The sequence below is a fragment of the Cherax quadricarinatus genome, chromosome 16, assembly GCF_038502225.1.
Source record: "Cherax quadricarinatus isolate ZL_2023a chromosome 16, ASM3850222v1, whole genome shotgun sequence".
Classification (NCBI taxonomy): Eukaryota; Metazoa; Arthropoda; class Malacostraca; order Decapoda; family Parastacidae; genus Cherax; species Cherax quadricarinatus.
Window position 1 is genome coordinate 47515779 of NC_091307.1, and position 15283 is coordinate 47531061.

Here is a 15283-nt window from a genome sequence, read left to right on the forward strand (position 1 = left end):
GTGTGTGTGTGTGTGTGTGTGTGTGTGTGTGTGTGTGTGTGTGTGTGTGTGTGTGTGTGTGTGTGTGTGTGTGTGTGTGTGTGTGTGTGTGTGTACTCACCTAATTGTGGTTGCAGGGGTTGAGCCACAGCTCCTGGTTCCGCCTCTTCACTGGTCGCTACTAGGTCCACTCTCTCCCTGCTCCATGAGCTTCATCGTACCTCTTCTTAAAGCTACGAATTGTACCTGCCTCCACTACCTCACTTTCCAGACTATTCCACTTCCTGAAAACTATGACTGAAGAAATGCTTTCTAACTTCCCTGTGGCTCATCTGAGTCGTCAACTGCCAATTGTGGCCCCTTGCTGCTGTGTCCCATCTAGCTAATCCTATAACTTTTTCACTAATCTCTTGTGAGGAACTGTGTCGAAGGCCTTCTTGCAGTCCAAGAAAATGAAATCAACCCACCCCTCTCTCTCGTGTCCTACTTCCATTACCTTGTCATAAATCTCCAGTAGGTTTGTGACACAGGATTTTTCCTTCCCTGAATCTGTGCTTGTTGTCATTGATAAGCTTGTTCCGTTGTAGGTGCTTCACCATTCTCCTTCTGATAATCTCCATAACTTTGTATACTGTACATGTCAGTGACACTGGTCTGCAGTTTATTGCCTTGTGTCTCTCCTTTCTAGAAAATGGGAACTACATTTGCCGTCTTCCATACCTCAGATACTTGACCAATTTCAATGGACGTGTTGAAAATTGTGCTTAGTGGCACACACAGTGTCTCTGCTCCCTCTCTAAGGACACACGGAAAGATGTCCGGTCCCACCGCCTTTGAGGTTTCATGTTCACTTAGCAGCTTCTTCACCTCCTCCTCGGTTGTATTTCATCTAGCACTTGTTGGTATATCCTTTGTTGGTGTACCCTACTATTCTGACTTACCTTAGTCTTTTCTGTCTCCACTGTAAATACTTCCTTAAATCTCATGTTGTGTGTGTGTGTGTGTGTGTGTGTGTGTGTGTGTGTGTGTGTGTGTACATACTTTTTATTTTTTTTACCTAGATCAATTATACAGGCTAAGAACCTGTGCTCATTTCAAATCCCAGCCCCTAGGATGCGATGCCATACCAGTCGCCTAACACACAGGTACCTCCTTACTGATAGGTGCACAAGGGGCAGGTCGAGTTCCAGTTATGAGCAGAGCTTTGTGTGAAGGCTTACTCAGCCCTGTAACAACTTAAGACAGTATTACTAAGGCTGGCCCCTCCTCGGGAAAATTAATGAATAGAAAAAGAAATAATAATTCACAAAGATAAACTCTTTATTATTTTTAATGCAAAGATAAAACAGTGAAACATGAAGGTGTATCCTGTTTGAAAGAAAAATGAAAAATGAAATGAAAAAATGACATTTGAATTCAACGCTAATATGTACAGTTAAACTGGGGTGTCTGGTGGAGGTTGACACCGTCTTGTAGAAATTGTAGCCGTTACTGATGATGTGGGGGAGGGGGGGGACACAGGTGTTGGTGACAACCCAACGGCTAGTTCTTCACAGAGTCTATAGCCTTGAATAGTCAGTCCAGCTGACAGGAAAGCAGGTTCTTCACCACTACAAAGATGAGGGGTTGTTTGCTGTCGCCTACAGTTAGTCAGGTAGGTAGATCCAAAAAGTGACGTCTCCGGAATTTTGCAAAAGTTCTTCTCCTTCAACACTTCTCGTTGGTTGGCAGGTGACCCGATCTGTCATTCCAAGCTGGAAAGAGAGACAGGTTACCCATTGCTAAAGAAATCACTGTCCATGATAAGTACAATACCTAAAAGACGTGGTGATTATCAAAACATCTAACATGGAGATCAAGGCTGAAAGGACTAAGTTTATTATTGGTCAAAAGTGAAGCTTTCAACCAATAAGTCCACTAGAATAGGAGCAGGCTTTTACTTACAGTTGTGCTGGGAGCTGTGAGTCGAGTGATTACTGTTTGGCCGGAGCCCTTTTGGGGTGTGGAGAAAGGGGGGGGATAGGGGGAGCTAGACTTACCCTACCTTAACAAGCAGTCGGCAATCAAACTATCATTACCGTATACTCCCTCGCTACTCGTATCTGTTGAAGTTTTCCCTCACACTCCCCCATACCAAGACTTATAGTCAAGGAGTATAAGAATATTAGGCAAGGAAAAAGTTCTAACATGTGGAAGTCGTGTAAGGCAACAAATCTTCTACTAACTGTCACGACTTAACCAGTCAGAGAAATGATTGGATGAACCATTGATATACACAATATGGAACTTAAAAGCTTGGAGAGCCAATGTCCACCTCAAGAGGCGACTGTTGGTTCCCTTAAAAGTTTTTAGGTGTATCAAAGGTTCCTTTTCTATGGTGGAGTGTCTCGTTTCTGCAGGAAGGAGTTTCCGGCTTAGGAAGCATACAGGGAAGGGAGTACCATCATGGTATTGTAGTAACACCTCACCTAAGCCAGTATTGGAGGCATCAGTTCTTAAACTAAATGTTTTATTAATATCTGGAATCTTATGTATAGGGTCTTTCGAGAAGATATTTTTAATCTCATTAAACTTTTCTCGAGCTACGTCGGAAAGTTCAAGAGGTTCCTTCACAGGCTTTTTAAGGAAGCCGGATAAGATGCCTGTAAGATCAGTAAGGTTCGGGATAAACCGTGCATAAAAATTTACAGAACCAAGAAAGCTACGCATTAGCTTTATGGTTTTGGGGAATTTAAATTCTAATAAAGCTTTGATCTTATTGGGGAGAGGCTGTAAAGAGTTATTAGAAAGTATCAGTCCAAGATATCTAATCTTGTTATACCCTAGGAAGCATTTCTTCGGCTTGGTACTGAGGCCATGTGAGCGTAACCTACTTAAAACTGATGTTAATGTTTGGATATGCTTGCCCCATGTGGATGTCATTACGTATGTGTTATCAAAATAAACTGAAACATTTGGCATATTGAAGATTTGAGACACTTATGCAGCATATGGGAATCTTTATTCAGGAAACGTTTCGCCACACAGTGGCTTCATCAGTCCAATACAAAGAGGAAGGCGTAAGGAGAGGAGGAGTATGAGGTAATCAGTCCCTCAGCCTGGAGTCGATGTGTTCAGTCCATCAATCTGGACTGAACACATCGACTCCAGGCTGAGGGACTGATTACCTCATACTCCTCCTCTCCTTACGCCTTCCTCTTTGTATTGGACTGATGAAGCCACTGTGTGGCGAAACGTTTCCTGAATAAAGATTCCCATATGCTGCATAAGTGTCTCAAATCTTCAACTTGTCGGTTTTTCGAACCATTCATCACATTTGGCATATGACCTTTCTCATCAGTCTCACGTAGGTAGCACAGGCAGTTACCAAACCGAAGGGCATAGTTCTATACTGCATCAGTCCTTGGTGTGTAGGAAAAGCGGTGTACTGCATAGAAGAAGGATCTAACATTACTTGATGATATGCCTGCGCAATATCAATCTCTGAAAAGAAGGAAGAGTCATAAAATTTGTGTAGATCGCTATCTATTAAGGGCATTGGCTCAGCATCCCACCGAGTTATAACATTAAGGCCTCTGAAGTCAATAGCAAGTCTATATGAATTATCCTCCTTCTTAACCATGACTACTGGTGAGCAATATGCAGATACTGAAGGTTCAATGATCTTTAGTTTTAATAATTTATCTACCTCTCGGTCAAATGCATCCCTAAGGTGAACTGGAACTGGGTATAATTTCCGTTTGATCGGATTGTCCGTGACTAAGTCAATCTTATGGACTACCGTGGAGGTAACACCTGGAATATCAGTAAAAACGTCTTAGAAGTTACTCACACATTGAAGTAGTTCATGTCTCTTACGGTCATCCAAAGATTCATTAATATTAATGTTGGTTGCATCCGAGTGGTCAAGAGTCACCAAGTCATGTAGTTCTTCATCATAGTCTAAGTTAGAGGTGTCAATTACGCACACCTTACATTCTTCAGTTGTCGTATCAAGTTCGTGTGGAAAAACTAAATCAAAGTTATTAAGGCAGTTAACCGAATTTCTTCGGTAATATTTCTTAAGGATGTTGATATGATAAAGCTTAGGTTTCCCCTTGACTTCTATGAGGTAATCAACCTTCCCACAAATTTTTAACACCTTATATGGACCTTTCCATAGAACTAATAATTTATTTGACTTGATAGGCATAAGTACCAGAACTTCATCCCCTACTATAAAACTTCTTCTCTGACTTTTGGAACCAAAATAGGTTATGTACTGGTCCATTGACAAGCTTAAGATTTTCGAAACTATGTCAGAGGTCTCCTCAAGTTTGGATCTAAGGTCAAGGAGAAACTGATAAGAAAACTGAACCTCAGCATTTACGTCCTCATTAGCCCATAAGTCATAAAGGATGGACAGTGGACCTCTGGCCTGTCTACCATAGAGAAGTTCAAAAGGTGAAAACCCCAAAGAGTCATTGGGAACTTCCCTCATTTTTCTCCTCTCTTTCTCTTTCTGTGTTCTCTCTCTCTATTCTTTATCTCTCCTTTTTCTCCTCTCTCTCTATTCTTTATCTCTCCTTTTTCTCCTCTCTCTCTATTCTTTCTTTCTCCTTTTCAATTCTTTCCTGGATCTTAGCACTAATGAAAGTTTCTATATTTTTCCCCGTTATTCCTAACTTACTCCCAGCATTCATCCAAAACTGGTATTCCTCCATACTTGCAAGAATAACTTAAACTACCAGGGAAAAATGAAACGGATATATCAAAGAAAACGGAGGGTTCAATTCCTGCTCCGCTCAAACTGTAAATAAATCGGAGGGTTCGATCCGTGTTTCGATTAAACAGTATGTGTGAATGAAAACGGAGGGTTCTATGCCGGCTCCGTCCAAACAGTAAGTAGAATGGGGTCCCTTGACCATCCAATCTTCTCACCAACAAATCAAGAGTGTCCTATGACAGTTCCCTTGATATAATAAAGAGCTCAATGAAACAATTTGTCACTGGAAAATCTCGGGTCCCTAGAGTCTAATCCTCCAAATCGTTTCAAGCTCAAAAATAAAAGTGACAGAATTAACTAGTATATCCTGCCTGACTTGACTTACAATAAATTGAGACTATAACAGTGAAACATGAAGGTGTATCCTGTTTGAAAGAAAAATGAAAAATGAAATGAAAAAATGACATTTGAATTCAACGCTAATATGTACAGTTAAACTGGGGTGTCTGGTGGAGGTTGACACCGTCTTGTAGAAATTGTAGCCGTTACTGATGATGTGGGGGAGGGGGGGGACACAGGTGTTGGTGACAACCCAACAGCTAGTTCTTCACAGAGTCTATAGCCTTGAATAGCCAGTCCAGCTGACAGGAAAGCAGGTTCTTTACCACTACAAAGCTGAGGGGTTGTTTGCTGTCGCCTACAGTTAGTCAGGTAGGTAGATCCAAAAAGTGACGTCTCCGGACTTTTGCAAAAGTTCTTCTCCTTCAACACTTCTCGTTGGTTGGCAGGTGACCCGGTCTGTCATTCCAAGCTGGAAAGAGAGACAGGTTACCCACTGCTTAAGAAATCACTCTCCATGATAAGTACAATACCTAAAAGACGTGGTGATTATCAAAACATCTAACATGGAGATCAAGGCTGAAAGGACTAAGTATATTATTGGTCAAAGGTGAAGCTTTCAACCAATAAGTCCACTAGAATAGGAGCAGGCTTTTACTTACAGTTGTGCTGGGAGCTGTGAGTCGAGTGATTAATGTTTGGCCGGAGCCCCACACGTCACCTTTCGGGGTGAGGAGAAAAGGGGGGGGGGATAGCGGGAGCTAGACTTACCCTACCTTAACAAGCAGCCGGCAATCAAACTATCGTTACCATGTACTCGCTCGCTACTCCTATCTGTTGAACTTTTCCCTCACACTTTTATAAGATAGGGAAGGAAAAAGGATGGGTAAGTATGGAAATATGGGAAATAGGTGTGTGGGGTAATAAATGTATGTAGCCTAGCCACTTAGGTGCATTTAAATACAAGTGTGTGTTTATGTGTGTGTAGTATAATTCATGATTTTATAAATTCATAGATCTGTACTACAACCCATCAGCTTTAAACAGTTATATCGCTTGTAAAATGCATGAGGGTGGTTCGAGGGTGCTTGATGTAGGTCGGCTGCTTTCTGGAGATGCTGGTCGGCTGAGCTGTTTCTGAATTGGTGTCCTGCCATAGTAGGTTTACAAATTTTACATGTTTTTATATACGTGTTAATTAACTAGAAGTAAAGTGTCCATAAATTGGGGTTGTTTTATCTATATTGGACATTGAATGGTTCTGGTGGTACCCATTCATTTGTATCCTCAGGGAGGTTACTCAGGATCATTCATTCGCTGCCTGGATGAGGTAGAGTGCGGACGTGCTTTGCACCCCTCTACTGTTTCCCAGACGAGCTAATCAGTCAACGACATGGCGCCAGGTGTTCGCAGGAGAGTGAATACTGTGGGCATTGAACTTATTAGTGGGGCTTTAACACCTACGTCAGTCGATGTGTTATTGCCCAAAATTATACGAGAGACATATGGCATCAGAGACGAGGATTTATATGGAGTGGCACTGAACGGTGTATATAGAATTTTCGTGAAAGTGCTAACTGCTCAAGTATACGAGGCTTTGGTTGATCGTTACCAAGATGTCAGCATTACTGTAACACCGGCAGTGAGGGTCAAGTTGATTGATGTATCACGACATTATTCGTGGGTTAAGCTCCACAACGTGCCTTTTGAGGCTGATGAGGTAGATATTCGAAATGTTTTCGAACGTTATGGAACTGAACATCTGGCCCAACCTGGCAAATGGGTAAAAGGTGCTTACACAGGATTTCCTGAGGGTTCTTTTAATCTCAAGATGACGCTTAGGCATCCTATACCCTCGTATGTATATCTCGAAGAGTTTAGAACCCAGGTAATGGTAGCGTATGCGGGGCAGAGGCGTACGTGCCGACTGTGTGGCGAATTTGACCATATGGCGGCAGACTGTGGCAAGCGGAGTATGGCTCCTGGGCCGGCAAGGGGCGGAGCACCTGCGCATGAGCACCCGATGCCTAAGGAAGAACGGGGGCAAGGAGGAGGGCGTGGTCGCATGTGGAGTGAAGAGGTAGTGGCTCCTCCAGTGGAATCGGAAGAAGTGGTGATCCATGAATCACCTGGCCCATCAACAGTGGCTCCTGGGCCGGCAAGGGGCGGAGCACCTGCGCATGAGCACCCAATGCCTAAAGAAGAACGGGTGCAAGGAGGAGGGCGTGGTCGCATGTGGAGTGAAGTGGTGGTGGCTCCTCCTGGGGAATCGGAAGAAGTGGTGATCCATGAATCACCTGGCCCATCAACAGTACAGTTGTCAAGTGAGGAGGTACAGGAGGGCGCAGCAGTGAAGGCTATTGAGGAGGAGTTGGAGACGGTGATACAGGCTATGTTACAGTCTACGGAGGTGGAGAGTTACAGCGAACAAGACCCTGGGATCAGGGTAGAAGGTGTGTGTGGGGAAGGGGAGGATCAGGTGGCACCTGTGGTGGACAGTGCGAGTGCCATGGAGGGACATGGAGGCGGATTAAGGGTGGTAGAGGTGGAAGTCCATTGTGCTGGCTCCCAGGACTCAGATATGGAAACTGAGGGAGCTACAAGGAAAAGGGCAGCAGCGTCAGATTCGGACGATGTTCTGACACCGGCGCAAAGGCCGGGGAAAAAGACATGGGGTTCTGGTACCCAGAGTGACTCTGCGAGAGGGCCACAACAGAAGGGGGGGGGATGGTTGGGAAGGAGGGGGGAAACTGTGGCAAAGGCACAGTCCAGGGGAACAGTCTGAAAGGGAAGAATCTTGACATGAGGCGGGGAAGGAAACCTTAAGCTGGCCTCAGGTGTGTAACAATAAATATTAATGGTCTGTGTGATGGTGTTAAACGGGAGTGCTTCAGGATGTTTTTGAATAGGTATAAGGTTGACGTAGCTTTTGTGCAGGAGCACAATTTTAAGCTTGGTCGTGAATTAGTGGTCCCTGGGTATCAGGCTTATGTGTTGCCGTCTGAGCGTTTAAAAGGAGGAGTGGGTGTGTTGATCAGGGAGGCGGGCCCGTTTGTATTGCATAGGAAAGAGGGGGGGGGAGGGGGGAGAGTATTACATGTGGAAGGATGGTGGATGGGAGAGAGAGTGGCGTTTGTGTGTGTGTATGCCCCAGCAGAAAGTGACGTGAAAGTGAAGATGGATTTTGTGCGGGAGGAGCTCGTGTATTACCTACGCACGTTACCGTCTGTCGCGATTGTGGGGGGGGATTGGAATTGTGTAATTAAGAAGACAGACGTGGAACCCAGAGGAGCGGGATATTTTTCCTCAGTCTTGGGGGGCCTGCTTAGAGATCTTCAGTTACGTGATGCTTTCGGGGGAGGTCTGTGGGAGGTGGAACATACGTTTATAAGAAGGGGATATGCGGCTCGTTTGGACAGGTTATATTTATCTCGGAGGGTTTTGGTAGAGTCTTTTAAAACTATAGAGATGGTGTCTTCCGATCATAGGGCGGTATTAGTGGAGGTGGGATGGGATGCTTTGGCTCGTAGGCAGGGAAGTTATTGGAAACTGAACACGATGGTTTTGGGGGATAGGGAGGGAGTGGAAGCGTTTGCAATATTTTGGGAACAGCTCTGTGCCGACAGAAGAACTGAGGAAGACGTGGTAGGATGGTGGGATAGTGTGGCTAAGTTACGAATACGTCATTTTTATGTGAGGGAGGGCAAACGCATTAATCAATTGCGGTATGGTTTGTCAAATTACTTAGAATCTAGATTACGGAATTGTTACGAGGGGGGGTTCGGTGGCCGGGGTGTACCCGGTGGAGGATATACACATGTTGAAGGACAGAATACGGGATTTGCAAGAAGAACGTTTTGCAGCTGTACGGGTACAGGCGGGGTTAGACGAAGTACTCTGGGGCGACAAGCCATCAGCTTGTGTGCTGCGAGGACAGAAGGTACGACAGCGAACGACTACAATACCAGGTTTGCAAGTCATATCTTCTGTGGGGGGTTTTAGAGAGGGTCAGGTATTAAGGGACACCAAGGGGATGAGTGCATATGCAGATAGATGGTTTGAGGAATACGGGAAAAGTAGTGGGGTGGATGGTGAGGTTCTTGGGAAGGTATGTGAGTATGTGCCGTGCAAACTGGGGAGGAGTGATCGGGAGGCACTGGGTGGGGTCATTGAGGAGGGGGAAATATGGAGAGCCCTTATGGACATGAGGAAGGGTAAGGCACCCGGGATCGATGATTTACCTAGCGAATTTTATGTACAGCACTGGGGTCTGCTTAGGGGTTTCCTAGTAAGGTTAATGAATGCCATGAAAGACGGAGGTAAGATGGGAGAATCTCAGGCAACGGCGGTGGTGGTGTTGGTCCCAAAGGGTAAACAGCAGAGTACCCTTCGGGATTATCGAGCCATTTCATTGCTTTGTGCTGATTATAAATTATTTGCGAAAATTCTTGGGAATCGGCTTAAATGTGTTGTGGGGAGGGTCGTGTTTGAGTCTCAGTTTGGTTTACCTGGTAGGTCAATGAGCGTGGGCCACGGGATTATCAAGGGGTTCCTGGAGGACATGGAAAGGGAAAGAGGAGCGTTGGTGGCGTTGGATTGGCAAGGGGCTTATGATAGGGTGGAAAGAAAGGCTTTGAGGGATATTCTCCTACGACAGGGGTTTGGCGAAGAAATAGTGGGGTGGGTGGATACGCTGTACTCAAATACGAAGGTAAGGGTGCAAATCAATGGGTGTGTGGGGGGGGGGTGTCAACATGGAGCGGGGTCTTCGGCAGGGATGTCCTTTATCACAAATATTGTTTGCATGTGTTCAGGATCCCTTTTATAGGATGGTGGAGGATCGTCTAAGGCCGGGGGGGAGGGATGGTGAGCTGAAGCCGTGGCCTGGTTTGGTGGGCTATGTTGATGATACCACTATTTTGGCAAGTGAGGAGACACGGTTAGGACTTTTGGGGGAAGTTGTACACACTTTTGGGAGAGCTACTGGGATGAAGGTAAATCTGGAAAAGTCAATGATCATGGGGCTGGGAGAGTGGACAGAGAGATTAGAGTGGGGATGTGATGTTGTGCAGCGGAGGACCGGGAGTCTGAAAATCTGCGGTGTCATGTATGAGGCTGACCTGAGTGCTGCAAGGGTTAGCAATTCGAATAGGATGGTGGAACAGGTGCAGCGACGGTTGGGAATGCTGCGACCTCACCATTTAACCCTTAGGCAGCGTGTAATTGTCATCAATGTATTACTATATAGTAAAGTCTGGATTGTTTCGGCTGTGATGCCGTTAACAGGAACGGCGATCACGAGTATTCTTAGAATGGTGTTCAAATTTTTGTGGGGTTCAGGGTGCAACTGGTTGCGAAGGGAGGTAGTGACATTGCCGGTATGTAGGGGAGGGTTGGGTTTGTTGGACTTGAGAAAGCGCGTGAAATGTGTGTTTATTAAGAGGGAAGTGATGAGTGCAGGTGGATGGAGGGAGGGTCAGCTAGATAAGGTACATGCTCACCTGAGGAAATGGTATGGAGGGGCGGAAATGAAGGAATGCGAGACAGTGTTACGCGCCTTAATGTTAGCCAGGGAACCAGGAAAAGTAAAGGTGGGAACTTTGTGTAAATTGTTAGAGAGACATGTAGTGGCGCCGGTTGAAGGGATCTACCCCATGTATGCATGGGATGTAATATGGCGAAGGTTTAGTAAATTAAGGATACGACCTAGGGCGCGTGAGGTTATGTACCGTTTCCTGCATGGGATTTTGCCAACGGGAGCGATGCTCCGAGACAGGAGGGTTATTGAGGGTGGGGGGTGTGGCAGATGCAGTGGGGAAGAGACTGCGTATCATGTCGTCTATTTTTGTGAAGGTTTGGAGTGCATCAGGGTATGGATGCGTAAGGTAGTGGTGAGGGTGGGGGGCCAAGGTGTGGCGGTATTGCGAGCGTTGAGTCTTGATATGAGTGGTGTGGAGGAGAGTGTGGTAAGAGGTTTAGCATATGTCATCGTGGACTACATATATGTTTTATGGGGTATGAGGGGGAAGGTGGGTGGGGATGTGCTGAGAAGGACTTTGGCGGCGACGTTTTATCGAACTTTGTGTCGCAACAGAGACATTTTTGGGAAAAGGTGGGAAGAGTATTTTTCTGAAGGTTATAGAGGACTAACAATAGGGAATTTATTGGCGTTATAAGGGGCTTTAACTGCCGGGGTGAGTGGGTTGGTAAAAGGGGGGGGGGGGGTTCCGGGGATTTCAACGGGCTCACCTCCTTGGGAATGCAGTGATGTGGTTGGGTGTGATTGGAGGTACTAGTGTGTGACCAGATGAGAGGTTGTGCAAGATAAGTTTTGCTTAGTTCCCTTGATGGGGAAGGTGTAAGGAGCAAATTAAATATATAACATGTATTAATGTATAACCTATAAATTATATAACATGTATATTTCTTTGGTAGCGTATTATGTTCCACTTGCACTGGTATTGCAATTGAATTTGAATTTTCTTGAGAGGGTTTTCCTTTCACTATTTCCTTGAAGCACTGAGTTATTTTTGTTTTATTGTAACGTGGTCCAGCATCAGTTTTGGTAGTAATTACCTATTATTATTGTTCTTATTTAAGGTATTGTAATTTTGGTAGTCCTGTACCATTCATGGTTGTAAATAATGCTTCCTCAAGTGACATGTGTCATAATAATCCTAAATTGAGGATAATTAATGTCATGATTATTCAGGTTGGTGATAGGGTTAGTTTTCAATGTGTGTATGTGAGTGGGGGGGGGATGATGGGTCACCTGTGTTGCAGCACAGGTTTCTTAATAAGGCATATTGTAGGTCTGGTGTATTTGTTGAGAGTGGTATTATGGGTGATTGTCATTAAGCTTGGAGCATTATTGTGTTGAGGTTGTAATTTTAGGAGTTTTATTAATAGCCATTTTGTGGCCTTTGTTATTATAACTTTATTTCTTCTTAAATTGTGATATGTTATAAAAACTTGTATATAGTAGACTGTCAGATGTTGCCTGGATTGTTTTGTGTTTATATATTGTTTTACTGATGTTGTCCTTGATCATTTTTTTATATATGTACCTATTAATATCTGTACATGAAGTTTTTAAATAAAATATAAAAAAAAACTCAGGATCATTGATCTCTGGAAATTATCATTGTGCATGAAGCGTCGAACTCTTTGTTGGAGGATCATCCTGACCTTTGGGTTCTGTGGGGAGGTGTGTTGATGATGCAGTCGGTGATGGCAGTAGGTGTAAGGAAACATGCCCAAAGTTTCCACCCGGCTAAGGTTCATATTACGAGCAATCAGTATGTGAGCTGACTGCAACGGATTTGCAATGGGGAAGATTGTGTCTTTTGTGTATGTCTGAGTGTGTGATTGCACTTTTTCTTGTTTGTATGTGTGAATATGCACGTATGAATATGTGTGTTTGTAAACGCACATGTGTTTGTGTGCATCTGGGTTTATGTTTAGCAGTATGAATGTGTGTACTCACCTAGTTGTGGTATACCTGGAGTATATCTAGTTGCATGGATCGATTCAAAGCTCTTTACTCCTCCTCTTGACTGGTCGATACTAGGTTCACTTTTTCCTTTCTCCACGCGCTTTATTGAACCTCTTCATAAACCTATGTATGGATCCTGCCTCTACTACATTGCTGGGCAGATTGTTCCACTTCCCTACAACTTTATTACTAAAGAAATATGTCCTTATATCCTTGTGGCCCATCTGAGTATTCAGCTTTTAGCAGTGACCCCTTGTTGCTGTGTCCTATCTCTGAAACATTCGGTTGCTATTCTCCTTGTCAAATCTTGTCGATATGATGTGTGTTGTTATCATGTCGTCCACAATTCCTCCTGCCCTCTAGCGTCGTCAGATTGATTTCCCTTAAACCTTTCCTCATAGTTTCCCATAGTTCCGAGAATAGTCTTGTTACAAGCCAATGCACTTTCTCTAATTTATTGACGTGCTTGACCAGGTGTGACTTCCATACTTGTGCTGCAAATCCATTATGGATCTGACATACACAGTTTACATTGTCTTGAATGACTCGTTACTTAGATGTTGAAACAATATTCTTAGGATTGCCAGGCACCCATGTGTTGCAGCCGCTATTAGGTTCATGTGAGCTTTAGGAAATGTGCTCGGTATGATGCTCACCCCAAGATTCTTTTCTTTAATTGGGTTTTGCAGCCTTTGACCTCCTAGTCCGTACTCCATCTGCGGTCTTCTTGGTCCTTCCCCAAACTTTACGACTTTTCACTTGCTGGGGTTAAACTCCACAGGGTTAAGCTTCAACCAGGATTGCAGTCTGTCCAGATCTCCTTGTAGGCTTACCTGTTCCTCATCCATTTGTATTATCCTTATTAGCTTCACACTGTCTGAGATAAGGAACACTTCCGACTCTATCCCTTCTGTCATGTCATTCACATATACTAGAAACAGCATCGGACCTAGGACTGACCCTTGTGGAGCACCACTTGACACATGCACCCACTATGACACCTCGTCACTTACTAACACACGTGCATGTTTCTGTTTGCTGTACAGTTGTTCAGATAATGAGAGTATTTTTAATTAGAAATTCTTCCCTTAAAGTTGCAGGTTTAGCCTAACATGGTTTACATAAACCTGTAGGAATACATTGATCGTACAAACTGAAAAATATCTGATCTCTTATTTAAACAACATAAGCATTGGTATTAAATTTAAATTTGCTTACGAAATATACATATATCTTTATTTTATTGATGAAGCGTCATTAAAACAATTTATAATTTGAAATACAAGCTTTACTTGAAGTTATGCATCAATGTCCATTTAATCAGCCACTTTACAAAGACTGATAGTCTCTCTAAATTTTTTCCCTAAAGTTGGCTGTCTGCGAGAAATGCGTCAGTCTCAGATTTGACGAACATAAGATAAAGCCTCCACACCTCTGAGTATTAAATGGCCCACAGGAGCTAAGCACTTCGAATAAATATATAAGTAATCTTTAATTTTCCATTGAACGTAAAGTACATGATAACTAGAATCTGGTAACAAAGAAATGAAAATCAATCTATATTGCTACTGTATTGCATTATCTCATTCATTTAAGATTTTCAGTAAGACAGAATTTAAGTAAATTAAAGTTCTCTCTTCTATGTCCTAAATATGAGGTAATTAACAGGTATTGGAGGGATAGGTTCGACATTCTTGCCAAAAATAAAAAAAGAAATTAGATCATGTTTCTATATGAGTAGAAACCTTATACAGAAAATGATTAGCAAATACAGGTACCTACTTAAAAAATAATCAAATGTGGTTTTTCCGTAAACTTTGGAGACTTTACATTTCCAGGCGAGTTTACCTTTGAAATATTTCTAATCATAACACAAGAAAAAAAAAGGTGAACTGTGATGCAGTTTTTCAGAAACGAAAATATTGCAACAAGAAGGATAAATGTTTCAAACCTTTCAATGTTTTACCATGATCTGTGTGCCACAAACATAATTAAGAAAAATAACCTCTTAGTCTACAAAAGTAACCATTAATCTACAATGATTGATTAAAATCTATTCATTCAACCTCTCCATCAACTCTATATATGTATCTAACTTATATTTACATTTTCTTTGAGATGTTTTGAAACTCTCTTCTTTTCTTTTAGACTTCCTGAGAAAAAAATTGTGCAGACTTTAATATATCCATTTTCTGACCTCAGTTACACTTATGTTCGCCCCCCTGATGGATTCTTTGGAACGAGTCTTGGCAACGGTTCATGGTCTGGCATGGTGGGAATGGTGATGAGAGAGGTGAGTAGTCAGGGAAGGAAGTGCTGGGAGGAAAGTGAGTGTAACGACAGTAGTGAAGAAAAGAAAGTGTAGCGTGAAAGATGAGTGTAGTGAGGATGGTGACGAAGTTCAGCGTAAGGATGAAGGAGAGTGAAGTGCAGTGAGGATATTGAAAATAGAAAGACAGGAGATTGTTTTGAAGATTGTAAATTTATGGCGAAAGTGAGAGTATTGATGAAGATGAGGGAGTGGAGCACAACGGAGGCTGTAGTAGAGGGGAGTTCAAACTTCAGAGGGAAGTGAGTGTACTGGAGAGATGAACATTCTGAGGGAGAACACTGTAAGAGAGGTGAGTATTTCAGGAAAGTTGAGCCTTCTAAGGTAAGAAAATATCCTTAGTGAGGTACTGAGAAACGGGAGTGTAGTGAGAGACCTGAGTGTACTAAGGTTAGTGAGCGTACCTTGAGGATTGTTGTGAGGAAGCTGACTGTTC

At 43.4% G+C, this 15283-nt stretch overlaps 1 protein-coding gene across 1 annotated transcript in view; it reads left to right on the forward strand.

Moving 5' to 3' along the window:
* LOC128688807 (glutamate receptor ionotropic, kainate 2-like) overlaps positions 1–15283 on the forward strand; it is an 83588-nt gene that overhangs the window by 38062 nt on the left and 30243 nt on the right. Inside the window, exon 9 of the mRNA XM_070085666.1 lies at positions 14721–14811. Within this exon, the coding sequence (XP_069941767.1) occupies positions 14721–14811 (91 nt within the window). The remainder of the gene's footprint in view (positions 1–14720; positions 14812–15283) is intronic.